Here is a 16,956-nt window from a genome sequence, read left to right on the forward strand (position 1 = left end):
GTGGGTCATGCAGCAAGACAACGACCCTAAGCACACAAGTTGTTCTACCAAAGAATGGTTCAAGAAGAATAAAGTTAATGTTTTGGAATGGCCAAGTCAAAGTCCTGACCTTAATCCAATGGAAATGTTGTGGAAGGACCTGAAGCGAGCAGTTCATGTGAGGAAACCCACCAACATCCCAGAGTTGAAGCTGTTCTGTACAGAGGAATGGGCTAAAATTCCTCCTAGCCTGTGTGCAGGACTGATCAACAGTTACCAGAAACGTTTAGTTGCAGTTATTGCTGCACAAGGGGGTCACACCAGATACTGAAAGCAAAGGTTCACATACTTTTGCCACTCACAGATATGTAATATTGGATCATTTTTCTCAATAAATAAATGACCAAGTATAATAGTTTTGTCTCATTTGTTTAACTGGGTTCTCCTTATCTACTTTTAGGACTTGTATGAAAATCTGATGATTTTGGCATTAATCACTAATCTTTTTTATTTTCTCTACAAATAGTTTTCCAGCATCCTTTTCATTTTTTATTGTACTTTCACTTTCGCTTTCCTTTTTCCGCTTTTTTTTTCAGAAGAACACCAAGACCAGAAGCTTTCTTTTTTTCTCCTCCTGCGTAAAGTCCACAAGTGGAGGCCATCCACATCGAATCTGTTTTAATATCAACAGATCTTCGATGAAGGTATGTGAATCCTTTCATCATGGCACACCTTTAGCTTGTTCAGTGTGCTGAGTGTAGGATGTTTAGTCATTCTTCCTTGGTCACTAGTGACAGGTTTATTTGTGATAAGTGCAGATTAGTTAGCTCTCTGATGGAGAAGATTACAGTTTTAGAAGTGTGTATCCAGGCTTTAGAGAAGGCTAGTGAGAACGAGAACAGTGTAGCTTCTGCAGGGGAAAGTCTGGATGTCCTAGGTTAGAGGTGGCCAAACTATGGCCCACGGGTCAACGGCAGCCCGTTGCTCTCTTTTATGTGGCCCGCCATGAATTATACAAATTAAACTGTAATTTGGCCCATTGTCATGTCAGTCTGAGTACATTGCACTTTTTAGTTTCAACACTGGGTGGCGCTGCAATTTTGAGCAAGATTTGTCTCCGCTCTAGACTCTTTGGTTGAGTTACTCACGTTCGCTCACGTTACTGTTTACTTTATTGGTTGTTGCCTTGGAGATGAGCAAAGCACTCAGATGAGCGATTACATGAGCTATCACAGTAACTGACAAAAGATGGAAGTGAAAAGATGAAAAATAGTGAGTGTAGAAAATTTCAGACTAGATGGGAAAATGAATACTTTTTTGTAGAGATTAAGGGAAAATGTGTTTGTTTGATTTGCAAGGAGTCTGTAGCAGTGATGAAAGACTATAATGTTCGAAGACACTATGAAACTAAACATCAGTCATACACTTCATACACTGGCCTGGAGAGGGAGAGAAAAGTCAAACAGATGACAGCTAGCCTGTTAGCGCAACAGCAGCATTTTTTTCATGCCAACAAACTTCAAGAAAACAGCACCAGAGCTAGCTATGAGGTATCTCAACTGATCACTGAGCATGGAAAACCTTTCTTGGATGGTGAATTTGTTAAACACTGCCTCACTAAAGTTGCTGGGATAATGTGTCCAGAGAAGATTCAGGACTTCAGAAATGTGAGTTTGTCCAGACAAACAGTTGCCAGACGAATCAAAGACCCCTCAGCTAACTTGAATCAGCAAGTATCAGACAAGGCAAGAGCATTTGAGTTTTACTCAGTTGCATGTGATGAGAGCACCAATGCTACAGACACAGCGCAGCTGCTGATTTTTTTACGAGGCATCGACATTAACTTTGGCATTACTGAGGAGTTACTTGATCTTAGGAGTCTAAAAGGTACCACAACGGGGAGGGACATTTTTGAGGCTGTATCAGCTGTGATTAATGACATTAACCTGCCCTGGGACAAGCTGTGTGGAGTTACCACAGGTGGGGCTCCAGCAATGACTGGCGAACATAATGGGATGGCCTCTATGGTGTGCAGAAAAGTTTGTGAAAGCGGAGGTGAGGCTGTAAAAATGCACTGCATTATCCACCAGGAAGCACTCTGTGCTAAGACTGTTCAGGTGAATGATGTGATGGACACGGTGGTTAAAACAATCAATCTCATTCATGCAAAGGTACTCAATCACAGACAGTTCCAAACATTTTGTCTGAAGTTGAAGCTGAATATGGAGACATCATCTACCACTCAGATGTGTGCTGGCTCAGTCGCGGCACTGTTCTGCATAGGTTTTACTCACTGAGGTTGGAAAGAACTTAATAAAGTATTCAGACATCATTATGTGTTTAGTAGGCCTATAATTCACATCATATAAAGTAGGCTACTATTGCAACAAAAATACAATGTTTTGCACAGTCTAAAAAACATTGTAACTAGTCTAAAAGACACCTTTAATTTCTATCGGCCCTTGGCGGCTCATATTTTTCTTTATGTGGCCCTCAAGCAAAAAAGTTTGGCCACTCCTGTCCTAGGTGGAGTTAGTAATCCCCCAACTCCGGCATTAGAGCCCTCACAGAGGGGTGAATGGGTAACGATTCAGCGGCATAAGTGTAGAGCCAAAGGTACCACTGAGGCTCGCCCACAGGAGCACCACTCCTCTCTGCTTCACGTGTCGAACAGGTTTGCTCTCCTTAGTGATGCACCTGCTGAGAAACCTGAAAGAGCTCTGGTTATAGGGGACTCTATCATACGGCACATGAAATTAGCTAGGCCTCCAAGATCCTTGAAAAAGCTGTGGCACAGCAGTTATGCTCATATTTACACAGGAATAACATCCATAAAATGTATCAGTCAGGATTTAGACCTCATCATAGCACAGAGACAGCGCTGGTTAAAGTAGTAAATGACCTACTGTGGGCGTCTGATGAGGGCTGTGTCTCGCTGCTTGTGTTATTTGACCTTAGTGCAGCCTTTGATACCACTGATCATTCCATTCTTCTGGATAGACTAGAAAATGTTGTGGGAGTTAAGGGAATAGCCCTTTCCTGGCTCAGCTCTTATTTAACTGATCGCTATCAGTATATTGATGTAAATGGTGATTTTTCTAGACATACTGAGGTAACGTTTGGTGTTCCACAAGGTTCTGTCTTGGATCCACTGCTTTTTTCTTTATATATGTTACCTCTGGGTGATATTATTCGTAAGCATGGTATAAGTTTCCACTGTTATGCTGATGACACACAGTTGTATGTTTCTGCAAAACCAGATGAGAGATACCAACTTAATAGAATTGAGGAATGTGTAAAGGACATTAGACACTGGATGCTTATTAACTTCCTTCTGCTTAACTCTGACAAGACTGAAGTACTTGTACTTGGACCACATGCAGCTAGAAGTAAGTTTTCTGATTACATAATAACTCTGGATGGCCTTTCTGTTTCTTCATGTGCAGCAGTAAAATACCTTGGGGTGATTATTGACCCCAGTCTTTCATTCGAAACTCACATCAATAACATTACCCGGACAGCTTTCTTTCATCTCAGAAATATTGCTAAGATAAGAAATTTAATATCACTACACGATGCAGAAAAACTAGTTCATGTTTTTGTTACCTCCAGGCTGGATTATTGTAATGCCTTACTGGCTGGATGTTCCAATAAGTGCATAAACAAGCTCCAGTTAGTTAAAAATGCAGCAGCAAGAGTCCTTACTAGAACCAGACAATATGATCACGTCATCCCTGTCTTATCCACACTGCATTGACTCCCAATCAAATTTCATATTGATTATAAAATACTACTATTGACCTTTAAAGCATTGAATGGTCTTGCGCCACAGTACCTGAGCAAACTTCTGGTCCTTCATGACCCGCCACGCCTACTTGGATCAAAAGGTGCAGGCTATCTGCTGGTATCTCATATAGTGAAGGCTACATCAGGGGGCAGAGCCTTTTCTTATAAAGCCCCACAGTTATGGAACAGCCTTCCAAGTAATGTTCGGGAATCAGACACAGTCTCAGCATTTAAGTCTAGGCTGAAAACATATCTGTTTAATCAAGCCTTTTGTTAATAGTGTTTATGAGGTAAAGGTGTAGATCTGGAGGGTCCTCAGACATAGAATGTTTTGGTACACTGGGATGTATGGATGCTGTCAGTCCCCTACTCGCTTGCTCACTCGAGTTTGTTGACGGTGTAGTGGCTGCTGCTTTATGTCCCGGGGCTCCCTCATGCCTGTGTTACCTTCTGACTCTCCCCTTTTAGTTATGCTGTCATAGTTAGTTTTGCCGGAGTCCCTGCTTGCACTCAATGGAAAATGTATACTGTTTCTACTTATTCGGGTGACATTGGTCATACCGAACAACCTGCCCCCCCCCCCGGTCTGTCCCTCTGAGTTACATGTCAATCCTGAGATTGAGATGCTGACTTCTTCTGCTCCTCGGACCTGCCTGATCCATCCTGATGCCCTATGTCTGGTCAGAGTCTCATCACATCGCTCCTGTGGAGGAGGGCCCCATATGGACAGTTGAATGTCACACTTGCAGGATGCTCTGGATACTTACAGTAAAGTAATGCTTTTATGGCTGAGGACTACAGTTGACTTGTTAACTTTAGGACTGCAGCTGTCATGAACAGTTTTGCACTCAAGTTTCCATCAGTGAGTTATAACATCAACGAAACTGACTTCATGTTAAAACTGTTAATGTTATAATCATGTTGTCTGTTATCACCCAAATGAGGATGGGTTCCCTTTTGAGTCTGGTTCCTCTTGAGGTTTCTTCCTCATGTCGTCTGAGGGAGTTTTTCCTTGCCACCGTCGCCACAGGCTTGCTCATTGGGGATAGATTAGGGGTAAAATTAGCTCATGTTTTAAGTCATTCAAATTCTGTAAAGCTGCTTTGCGACAATGTCTATTGTTAAAAGTGCTATAGAAATAAACTTAACTTGATCTGTGGGTCATTGGCTCTCTCTGTCATCATGTGAGTCATTGAAGTCAGTTGAGTCTTGGTGTGGATGTGTATTCTGTTTTTTTGGGGGGGAAGTGTGCCAAGGACTGCATTATAGGTGGCTGATAAGTGGTGTCTCAGGCCCTGTCCACACGGCAACGGATTCAGGTGAATCCGATACAATTGTTTATCGTTTAGGCCTGGCGTCCACACGGCACCTGCGTTTTGGGTGCCCCAAAACGCAATCTTTTGAGAACGGGTCCCAGAGTGGAAAGATCTGGCAACGTTGCCGTTGCGAAGTCGTCTGGATGAGTAGAACGGATTTGTTTACGATGACGTCACAACCACATGACTGTCAGTGCTTCACGCCAGGTAGAAGTGTAACGAATTCGATGCGAGTTGTCAACAAATCCTATAACTTGGTTCATGAAACGCGCTTACAAAATATTTTCACTGTGAATTTTTATTGTGTAATGGTGCAAAGTGAGAGCGAGAGAGAGAGAGAGAGAGAGAGAGAGAGAGAGAGAAAATAGCCCTTAGGGCAGAGTCAATCCTGCCAGCAAAAATAGGGAAAAAAAAGGAGCGATCTCACCTCTTCAGATGTTGGTTTAAGTCCTACAATACATTCCTCAAAAAGGGCATAGAAGAACAAATTAATCCATCAACGTGTAGCATTCAATTTATTCCGGACCATTAAAGACGCCGCCTTCCGCGTAGAATCATACGTCATCCTCGCCGCCATATTGGATGGGTCAAAGCGGAGAATAAAGATGCCTCATTCATGTGCTGCGTTTAACTGTACCAACAGGTTTGCTGTCCAAACGAGATCACATGGGATTACCTTTCACAGGTGAGACTGGAAAAATACTTTTCATTGTATTTGGTCATTATAACGTAATTTTACGAACAGATTTTCCTGACTTTGTGGCTAATATGAAGTCTCTCGCAGAATAGTTTATTCGCATGCGTCCTTACTTCTTCTATTGTTCTGGTGTCTCCGAAGGGACCGTCTTACAGCGCCCCTAGAGGTGTGGCATGTGTATTGCATCGTTTTCAGCAAGCGTTGCGTTGCCATATGGACCTGATATCTTACTGATCGTTGCCCATGTGGACGCAATATTTTTTTAAATAACATCTCGTTGCCGTTGTCGTGTGGATGTGGTGTCAGACCACCTCCTCTGTTCAGTGATGGTTGTTCCAGGTTGACCATCACTGGCTAAAATGCGTACATTGCAGCCCTGAAACGAGTGTCCTCTGTTATTGAGATGAAGAAGTCTTTCTGATGAGAGGTGAAATGTCTTCAAGGATTTCAAACAATTCCAGTTGCTGCCTTTAGCACCTACCGTGGCTGGGTATTTTTACCTAATCTGCATGTCTTTGAACTGTGGGAAGAAACCCACATAGACATGGGGAGAACATGCAAACTCCACACAGAAAGGCCCTGGTTGACTGCTGAGCTTGAACCCAGAACCTTCTTGCTGGGCAGTAACAGTGCTAACCACAGCACCACCCTGACATGCTGAATACTGTATGTGGTGACAAGCAGGCATACTACCATATAAAACAGATCTGTGGTGTGACGTATTGCTTTTACATTGTTCTCGCTTATCTGTCATGCTTGCAGTCTAAAATAAGGCTGATTGCACCGATAATGCTGACATACAGTCTGCACACAACAGAATTAAGCAGTCAGTACAAATTTTCCACCTCTAAACAGGCATTGACGTTTCTCTTAAACAGTGGTTCACTAACTGTGTTCATATTTTATTCATCACTTAGACATTACGCCTTCATTTTCTTCCCAGTTGAAAACTCCTCAAAGTTGCTTATTTATTTATTGTTACATTAGAGAAACATTTTAGCGTTGTCATTTTATTCCCGGCATTTACAAAAAAAAAAGAAAAGAAAAAGGAAAAAAGAATACAGTAAAATTCCCTGTCAGTTATTTAAATGTCATCCATCTAAATAAAGCAAACTTAAAATGAGACCCTTGCCAGACAAAACCAACATGTTTGGTGAGATTCACAAATTGCACTCAACAGAACCTTGAATCATTCCTCCTGCCCACTCATGGAGAAAAATAAATTTAGTATTAAAATCTAGCCTACAGTAATGTGTATCCTTGTGCTTGTGCTGTTATTAAACCGATAAAACTGTAATTAATAATTTTTGCTGAAGTTTATGAAAAGAATGCCCTGATGTATCAAAATTTACATTAAAATGTAAAATATTTAACCTTTAAAAATGTTAAATATACACTACACATCAATGGCTCAGGAAAAAAATGTTATATTTAAATAATATTGTTTGGCATTGACCAAGACAAGTTCAACATCATGCTGGCTGAATGGAATATATCATATATACAATAAAAAAGCCAGTCAATATTATTATTATTATTATTATTATTATTATTATACATTTGATGGAACAATTACAGATACCTTTTGGGTGTTCAATGCATCTTTCTCTTTCAAAATTCTCTCAAAATCTTCCATATTTAACAAAGCAAACCTAGTGGCCATGTTTGTTTACAAATGGTCACACTCACTTGCTAGTGTGGAAGTTTTACGTGTAATGTAATCTAATGGCATTTTCAATTTACTGCAACAGTTTACTGCGGGCAACACCGTCGAACAAAGAAATGCTTCTGCGCATGCGCAGCAGAAAACTTTCTTCAGTGGATATTCGCATCAGCTCCAACGTGTGACGTCATGTTGTCTCAACAACTATACAGTATCGTAAACCACTGTTTCTCAAACACTGGGCCATGGCCCATTAGTGGGCCACAAATTTTTATCAAGTTTGAAGCCAAATACTAAATAATTCAGGATGTCATAATAGTGTCCCAAATCTAGTAGCTGGTTTGACAAACACCTTTCAAGTGGAATAAATACATTTGTGGGTAAATTAAGAAGAACAGGTCTTTATTATTGTCACGTTCCTCATTTGCATTTAACCTGCACGCATGCACACACACACACACACACACACACACACACACACACACACACACACACACACACACACACACACAGAGTGTGCATGCGCAGTGGACAGAATAAATAAATCAGTTAGTGAGTAAATTATATGGATCTGTGATGCCTGCTGGAAGAGAAGAGCAGGGAGGATTGGGAATCGAGCGGCTGTGGTTTGTTTAAACCCGATACTAAAACTTCTAGCATCCTAGCAACCATTGCAAAGACGTGTACAAAGCCCAGAAATTCCTCCTTACCAGGGCAAAAACGATACAGGATTTATCTTGTAGTGTTTTGATCCCCAGATCTTTAACCCAGCCACATATAAAAAAGTGTACGCCTCAATGCTCTTGCAGGTTTTTATCTGTTTGTTTGTGTAGAATGATGTCTGAAGCACCAGCTAGTCTGAGATGTTGGGGAACTCAATGGATGGATGATTTTCCAGCTCATAATGAATGAATAAATATTTATTTAAACACAATGAGCTGATCAGTAGAGCTGGTGGGGTCATGTACAGATACAAATAATTATCTGTTAATTATCTTCACATTAAGTTAATTCATAGTATCCATAACTATTGTCTTTGTATTTAGTTTTGGCTACAATAGGATCAAAATTTATTCTACTAATGTCAAAATTAGCTTGTAAATTTTTCTTTCATAGGAAAAATCTTTCTTTGTTAATGTCTAAGGATCTATCCCATTGAGTGGTTTCTATATCCACTTCTTTTGAGTGTACTTCTTGGTTTTAATAACTTGCTTGTTTGCTGTATACAACCATAGCAAGTTCTTGTGCTAATTGACCAGACTCCACTTTTGGGTCATTAATCCCTTTTGAGTGAGAATGCCCTGCATGCATGGTTTGACTTTTGGCACATCCATCTATTATCTGTAGCCGCTTATCCTGTTCTACAGGGTCGCAGACAAGCTGGAGCCTGTCCCAGCTGACTATGGGCGAGAGGCGGGGTACACCCTGGACAAGTCGCCAGGTTATTGCAGGGCTGACACATAGACAAACAACCATTCACACTCACATTCACATCTATGGTCAATTTAGAGCCACCAATTAGCCTAACCTGCATGTCTTTGGACTGTGGGGGAAACCGGAACACCCGGAGGAAACCCACACAGACACGGGGAGAACATGCAAACTCTACACAGAAAGGCCCTCACTGGCTGCTCGGCTCGAACCCAGGACCTTCTTGCTGTGAGACGACAGTGCTAACCACTACACTACCATGCCGCCCTGGCACAGTTTTAAATGCAATACTTACAATTAAAAACAGTTTGTTTTTATTGCATTTATTTAATTCCTGCGCTCCCATCTGTAACAGGGAGTGATGTTGCATCCCATTAATACACTTTACAATACATTATTAGATTCTAATAGAATAGATGAGCCAAAATAATTGGTGATTGTTTTTAATGGGCCCACACATACTCGTTACAAGTATGAATAGGTGGGCCTTGGAGCAGAAAAGGTTGAGAGCCCCTGTCGTAAACCATATTGCACGCTCATTCTCCATTGGGTAGAGTGATGTAATACACATAGGATAAGCAATATACTAACAATATTGAATTTTATCAAACCAATTGAATGAAACCCGCTAGAAGGGAATAGAATACATGCTTTTATTCCATCAAAAAGTGTCCTGTATGTATAACAATTTATATTAATTTTGCTGCTTTGTTTGTTTGATTTACACACTTCTTCATAACACACTCCTAGTTACTAGCATTTCAGAAAAGAGCATGACAAACAGGACACGCCCATGACAGTTTTGCAAACCAAAGATGACTGAGCTCCATATTGCTGATGGGGTGGGTGGACTTGAACGTCATACCTGAGCACTGCAATAATCAACTGAATATTGTAAAAATCAGCACACTGTTATGTGTTAATGAAACAGAGTTCAATACTATTCCAAAAGATACAACGAAGGAATTCAACAAAGTAAGAATTTTGCTCAATCATGCCTCTTTTGAACTGTTATCTAGAAGTTGTAAACGTACACACATCAAATATACAACGATTTCCTAAAAATGCTAACTATTTATCTAAACATTGTTTATGAAACAGCAAGGCAGTATCTTGCCTTTCTTATTATGCCCCAACCCTTGATATCCAAAAACAGCAATAGCATGTACAATATATTCATGGCTATAATTCACAAAGATGATTAATAATAGGAGTAATCCCTTCATGTGCTTTAAAAAAAATGAGCTGAAACTAAGGCGATACCCAAAACACTCATACTAGGCAGGCAGCTGTTGCTTGTGAGCAGCCCAGGCCATGCCTGCTGGACCACATTCTTTGTAAAAGAAAACAGTCAGAAGTGTTTTGATGACTCTCTGTCATACTTGGGCGGGACTCATCTAACAAGACCAAGTGCTTCTTGATGATTTACTCATGAATTATCCATCCACCTTCAGTGCAACAACACAGTCGGATAGCTTAGGTCACAAACATTACTTTGGATTCGTGTTGCGTATACCTTCGTTATCTCTTGTTGGATTGGATTAATTTACACTGGGTAATTTGTTGGATTAAAAATGAGTATTTGGTGAAGAAAGTACTGTTTCTTTGAAGAAGGATTACATATTGCTACCACATACAATGGAACAGGTAAGTTTGTGTTACATGTCATGACTTATTTGATTAGCACTTTTTGAGATTTTTGTACTTTATAGGATTATTTAAGAAATATATTTCAGTAGTATGTAACGCACATATGATCTATATATAAAACACCTAACAACATCAGACAGCAAATATCATAGCTACAGATTTTAAACTTCCCAGGACAGTGACAACTTGACATTCATTTTTGTTTGCTAACATGACTTGAAAAGGGAAATAGCATGATTCTGGTTTAGGAATTTGACTTCAGTTAAATCCATCTCACTACTTTTGTTTAAAAAAAATTTTTTTTAAAAGACTGTGTATACTTTGCATTATGTGAAGACTTTTCCTCTGCATATGTTTTATTATTCCCAGGGTGAAGAGATAAAAGTTAAGACCTTGAGGGAAAGTTTCGAGAATGATGAATCTTCTAAGATCCGGACTAAACCTGCCATCCCAGAGAAACCCAAAACTATCCCCCCAATATCTCCCACCACAAAAATCAGCAACCCCCTAATTGCTTCCATCAACTCAGCTGTGGAGAACCGCTTGGCCCCTCGCGTGGTCTTTAAAGATGACAAAAAGAACCGTCAAGTTTCTCAACCTCAGACTTCACTAGTAAAGGCAAAACCTATTTTGCTGGATAAGAACCAGAAGAAAGAAGCAGATCTTATCAAACAAGCCCTGAAAGATAAGAAGATTCTGCCATTGAGTCCTGTTACTCCAGTCTTAGAACAGACACCTCAACCTGAGTCTAATCAAAAGTCCTCAGAGACACCAGTCAAAGTTTCTACACCAAACAAGAAGACCATATTCAACAAGACAGACAAGGATGAGAAAGAGAAGACATACCCCTCAGAATGCGATGTACCAGCTACTCCTATTCTTAATCATTCAGAGTCTAGCATTTCCACTCCTGCCAAGGCAGAGGCCACAGAGCCTGTGGTTCCCAAAGCTCTTGTTCCACCTGTTAGAGCAAACCCTACTATCTCTGCTCCAGTCAGTTCTCCTCCTGCAGTTTCAGTCTCAAAACCTTCTGCCCTGACAGATCCAGAACCTGTCTCCCAAAATGGTCCTCAAACGAAGAACTCAAGGCCAGACATTCCCATTGGACATAATTCCAATGCAATAAGTCCAGCAGCAGATATATTTTCACATGATTTACCAGAAGAGGCCACCTCCATTCCAGAAATCCCTGATATGACTGATATGGATATTCCACCTCCAATTGTTCCTGAGGACTTTTCTGATGGTGGCACTTCTGCTGTAGATTTATCTGCCAATGTTACTCCCAAGTTTTCATTTCCTGGGGCTTCTCTTTCAGTTGCTCCAGATTCCAGCAGTCCAACTCTATCTCATACAGCCTCCCCTATTCCAGCAACAGAAACCCCAGATTCAGATGCTGTTTTTGTATTCAGTCCTTTCCCAGCATCTTTAACTCCATCAACAAAGGTAGAGTCAATGGCAGAAAACAAAATGAGTGAATCCCACAAAGCTACTGACAAGACAGAAAAGCCCTTGGAAGCTCCATTGTCCAGCTCACCCAAGACTATTTCAGTGGTCTCTGCTCTCGCAAGAGCTGAAGAAATGGCCCCTGTTAAGCATAACGCTTGTGATCAACGATTGCTTAACCTTCTAGAAAAGGCTAAACGAAAGTCTACAACAGGTTCTCAGGTATCCACACCTGAAATGCTGCCTGTAATTGATACAGATCTGCCCAACAATGCTCCATTTATGCCTTCACCACCAGAGACAGCCCACGCTGAACCATTGTCACATATGGAAGTCCCAGATGCCCCCGCAACTCTTCCTGATATCCCCTCTATTGACTATGAGGGTAAGGCAGAAGAAGCAGCAGAAACGGAGTATAACACCCAGCCCATTCAAGCAGCCCTCAGTGACCAAGATCACAGTAAGTGAATGTTTAGTTTACTGTCCTGTTTATACTTGTTAAGAATGAGCAGCTTAATAAGAACAGAAAATCATTTTTATCAGGACTATTCTTAAAGTCTTCAGCATCACACAGTTCTTTTTAACGGAAAGTTGCCCTTATATTCCTATTTTATGCTTTCTGTACTAGGTTCTAAGTAAAAATGAAAAGAAAAGAAAAATATAGATTTCCAAATATTTACTGCAGTGTTGGGGCGGCACGGTGGTGTAGTGGTTAGCGCTGTCGCCTCACAGCAAGAAGGTCCTGGGTTCGAGCCCCGGGGCCGGCGAGGGCCTTTCTGTGTGGAGTTTGCATGTTCTCCCCGTGTCCGCGTGGGTTTCCTCCGGGTGCTCCGGTTTCCCCCACAGTCCAAAGACATGCAGGTTAGGTTAACTGGTGACTCTAAATTGACCGTAGGTGTGAATGTGAGTGTGAATGGTTGTCTGTGTCTATGTGTCAGCCCTGTGATGACCTGGCGACTTGTCCAGGGTGTACCCCGCCTTTCGCCCGTAGTCAGCTGGGATAGGCTCCAGCTTGCCTGTGACCCTGTAGAAGGATAAAGCGGCTAGAGATAATGAGATGAGATGAGACTGCAGTGTTCAAGAAGGTTTTGTATTTTCCTAAGTTTTATATTTTGTTAAGTCACTTCAATAGGAACACCTCTACTCCTTTTCATTCATGCAATTATCCATTCAGCCAAACATGAGGTAGCTGAATCAGCCCACCCCACTGTAGACTCAGATTTCTATTCTTGGCTGACAGGAGTACAACCCGATGTGGTCTTCTGCTGTAGTATTCCAGCTGCCTCAAGGTTTGGCATGTTGTGCATTCTGAGATACTTTTCTGCTCACCATATTTGTAAAGAGTGGTTATTTGAGTCATAAACTTTTTGTCAAACCAGTCTGCCCATTCCCTTCTCATCAACAAGGCTTTTCTGCCCACAGAACTGTCAGTTACTGGATTCTGTATAAACTAGACTAGACCCTATAGCCCACCTGCTACCAACAACCATGCCATGGTCAAAAATCCATCCATCCATTATCCATAACCGCTTATCCTGTGCAGGGTCGCAGGCAAGCTGGAGCCTATCCCAGCTGACTGTGGGCGAGAGGCGGGGTACACCCTGGACAAGTCGCCAAATCATCGCAGAGCTGACACATATGCCGCTTTTCCACTACCAACGCGGCTGAGTTGGGCTGAGCCGTGCTGCGCCGAGTTGGGCTGAGTGAAGCTGAGCGGGGCTGTTGGAGTTGCATTTCGACTACAACCGCGCTGAACCATGCTGGCTGGAAGTGGGTGGACACATTGGGTGGAGTTAGCGAGAGTGGGTGGACGTCACGTGATGTCGTTAGGCGGCGCAAACAGTGACATCAGTGACCTTTTAAGCGGTAGTCTCACGACCCGGATAGTAAACAATAAACATGGAGGACATGGAGTCGTTAGTGTTGCTGGTCTTGGTGCTGTGGCTTGTTGTCACCGACAACGCCAACAGATACTGGCAAGAGCGTATAGATGAGGCGAGGCGCATAAGGCTTCAGAAATTCTTGTAATTCGTAATTATTCTTCTTCCGGGTTTACAGTGTTTACAGATCCCAGCGTGCTCGCGGGGCGTGTGTGGGCATGTGAGGACACTCCTCCTCACCAATCAGTGCACAGGGGAGTGTCTCCTCACGCCCCTAGCCCCACTCGGCTCGGTTTGGCTCGCTTCAGCCCCACTCCAAAACCGTGCGAGTTTTGGGTGCTGAGTAGGGCTGAAGCGAGCTGAGTCGTGCTGTTCTGAGGTAGTCGAAACGCGAGCCGTGTCGGGCTGAAGTGAGCTGAAGTGAGCTGAAAAAGGGTAGTGGAAAAGGGCCAATAGAGACAAACAACCATTCACACTCACATTCACACCTACGGTCAATTTAGAGCCACCAGTTGGCCTAACCTGCATGTCTTTGGACTGTGGGGGAAACTGGAGCACCTAGAGGAAACCCACGCAGACACGGAGAGAACATGCAAACTCCACACAGAAAAAGCCGCTGGGCTAGAACCCAGAACCTTCTTGCTGTGAGGTGACAGTGCTAACCACTACCGTGAGGTGACCTTGCCACCCCTGGTCAAAAATCACTGATATCAATTCAAGTCAATTTTATTTATATAGCACTTTTAACAATATACATTCTCAAATAGGAGCTTGACATAAACCCAGATATAAATTTAACATTTTTAAATTTAGCCCTAATGAGCAAAACAGAGGCAATGGTAGCAAGGAAAACCTCCCTGAGATGGCATAAGGAGGAAACATTGAGAGGAACTGGACTCAAAAAGAAACCCATCCTCATCTGGGTGATACCTGATCATGCAAAAATAAATAATTTCTCTTCTATAACTGTATACAGTCGAGTCAGTGGAGTGCTACATGCATTGAAAAGAACTTGAGTAGGAGCGTTAGCGTTATTTCTGATTTCATTAGAGATTTAACATTATGTCTATCATATCAAAGTGAAGTTATCGACTGATTAATGGCTAAGACATGAGTGTAAAATGATTTTAGGAAGTGCAGTGTTTAGGCTAGAGTTAGAACAACATCCACAGCCATCTTTAGGGCGCCTGTGTGGTACCATCCACAGCAATCTCATGGTGATGTTCAGGCTATCTATGCAGGACATTCTCAGAAGCTGCAAGTGATTTTCAAGTGAAGGAGTCTCTTAGCAGAAGTAATTTCACATTTCCTCTATTCTAATGTATGATGTGAACATTAACTGAAGCGCTTGACCTGTATTTGCATGATTTTATGCACTGGGCTGGTGCCATATGATTAGCTTATTGGATAATTGCATGAATAAGCAGGTGTACAGTTGACCCTATTAAAGTTGCCAGTGAGTGGTAATTAATAGACTAATAAAAATATCTGCAGAAATATAGCCAGTTCTCTATATTTTATGCAATTATTCATATTTGCATAATTATAGTTGATGTAAATATTCATATTGTGATTTATTTCATTGAAGTTTTATTCATTGTTTTACAATTTATTGGACAATTTATAATTTTTTTTCATTATCTCATGATTTTACATTGCCATGATTTTAATTGTACTGATTATTGTGAAGGGATGGTCATGTTACAGAATTTAACTATTAAAACTTTTTGTGCAATGGAATGCACTTTTCACTGGAAGGGTTGGTATGTGTTGGTATGTGAAGCATCTAACAAATGCTATTGTCGGGGTGCAGGGAAACATGTCTCTCATGCCTGAATGACTGAGAGGTAGAGCAATTTGCATCTTATTTATGAGTCATCTGGAAAGTAACACCACGTATGACTGAGTGTCTTTGTCATGTATTAATGCAGTTTTGGAGTTTACTTCATTATTAACCTCAGTCCTCTCTTTAGGGAAAAGTTCACCTGCTCCGAAGATGGTGATTGTGCAAAAACCTGTTGTACCTCCTCCACCTCCCCCCAGAAAGCCCCAGACAACTATATCTAATGGTGGCCTCATACCAGAGAAACCACCTCAGTCCCCAAGCATGGATATACAGTCCACCGTTCTGCCAAATCAGCCCCTGGAGGACAATGGTAGAGCTACTTTAAACCACGCATGTGGCTTTTTCATTGTTATGTTTAATGTGTCTCTGCAGGAAGATTGAAGAGGAATTGAGCTGGTATTGGTTGGGTATACAGAGTGTGTTTGGGTTTACGGTTATTTCACACAAAAGTATTTAGCACAAGTCTTTTAGCACAAATCCAAAGTATTTTAGCACAAATCTAAATTCTCTTAGCACAACTCTAAGTTCTTTAGCACAAGATCCAAGAACACTTAATCTTTATTATGAATACTTACTGATCATGTTTAAAGATGTTTGATGGATTTTTTTATGAAAGTTGCCGATATTCCAATCAAAAATGAGCGATTGTATTTCACCACACCGCTATCTTGAAACCACCATATTTGATGTAGCCCGTATGTTAGTCACCAATCCTCCTGCCAAATTATTTAGCACAGCACGTACCCTGACCACTACATCCGCTACCGTATACCGCTACAACCAACTTCCAGGTTTGTTTTGTCTTTATTAAAGTGCTAAGCTTAAATTATATAATATTTATTAGAGACATAATTCCCCAGTTAGTTCATTCGGCAAAAGCGTAATTATTGACAGTCAGTTGAATTTGTGATATGACCAGAAGTGACTGAAGTTATCTATGAAGGTGCCCACAATTCAAGATTTGTTATGGCTTAACTACAAATATCCAAAGACACCAAAGAATCAGATTTTCAGTCCACATTTCAGGGATCAATAACTGATCCTTAACATGCACAGCAGCAGAAATTCCGGCTTCCAGTCCCGAAGCAATCATAATAAACCCCTTCCTATATCAAGATTATTATTATTATTATTATTATTATTATTATTGTGACCATAATCCAGAGTTGTACTAAAGAACATAGAGTTGTGCTACAGTGGTGCTTGAAAGTTTGTGAACCCTTTAGAATTTTCTATATTTCTGCATAAATATGACCTAAAAC

The 16,956-nt window shown here is 41.3% G+C and overlaps 1 protein-coding gene across 1 annotated transcript in view; it reads left to right on the plus strand.

The window, feature by feature from the left end:
* Positions 1–10,267: 10,267 nt before the first annotated feature.
* LOC132883674 (transcription initiation factor TFIID subunit 3) overlaps positions 10,268–16,956 on the plus strand; it is a 43,330-nt gene continuing 36,641 nt past the window's right edge. Inside the window, exons 1-3 of the mRNA XM_060917584.1 lie at positions 10,268–10,519; positions 10,892–12,428; positions 15,822–16,004. Coding sequence (XP_060773567.1) covers positions 10,511–10,519; positions 10,892–12,428; positions 15,822–16,004 — 1,729 coding nt within the window. The 5' untranslated portion in view covers positions 10,268–10,510. The remainder of the gene's footprint in view (positions 10,520–10,891; positions 12,429–15,821; positions 16,005–16,956) is intronic.

The sequence above is a fragment of the Neoarius graeffei genome, chromosome 3 (assembly GCF_027579695.1).
Source record: "Neoarius graeffei isolate fNeoGra1 chromosome 3, fNeoGra1.pri, whole genome shotgun sequence".
NCBI lineage: Eukaryota > Metazoa > Chordata > Actinopteri > Siluriformes > Ariidae > Neoarius > Neoarius graeffei.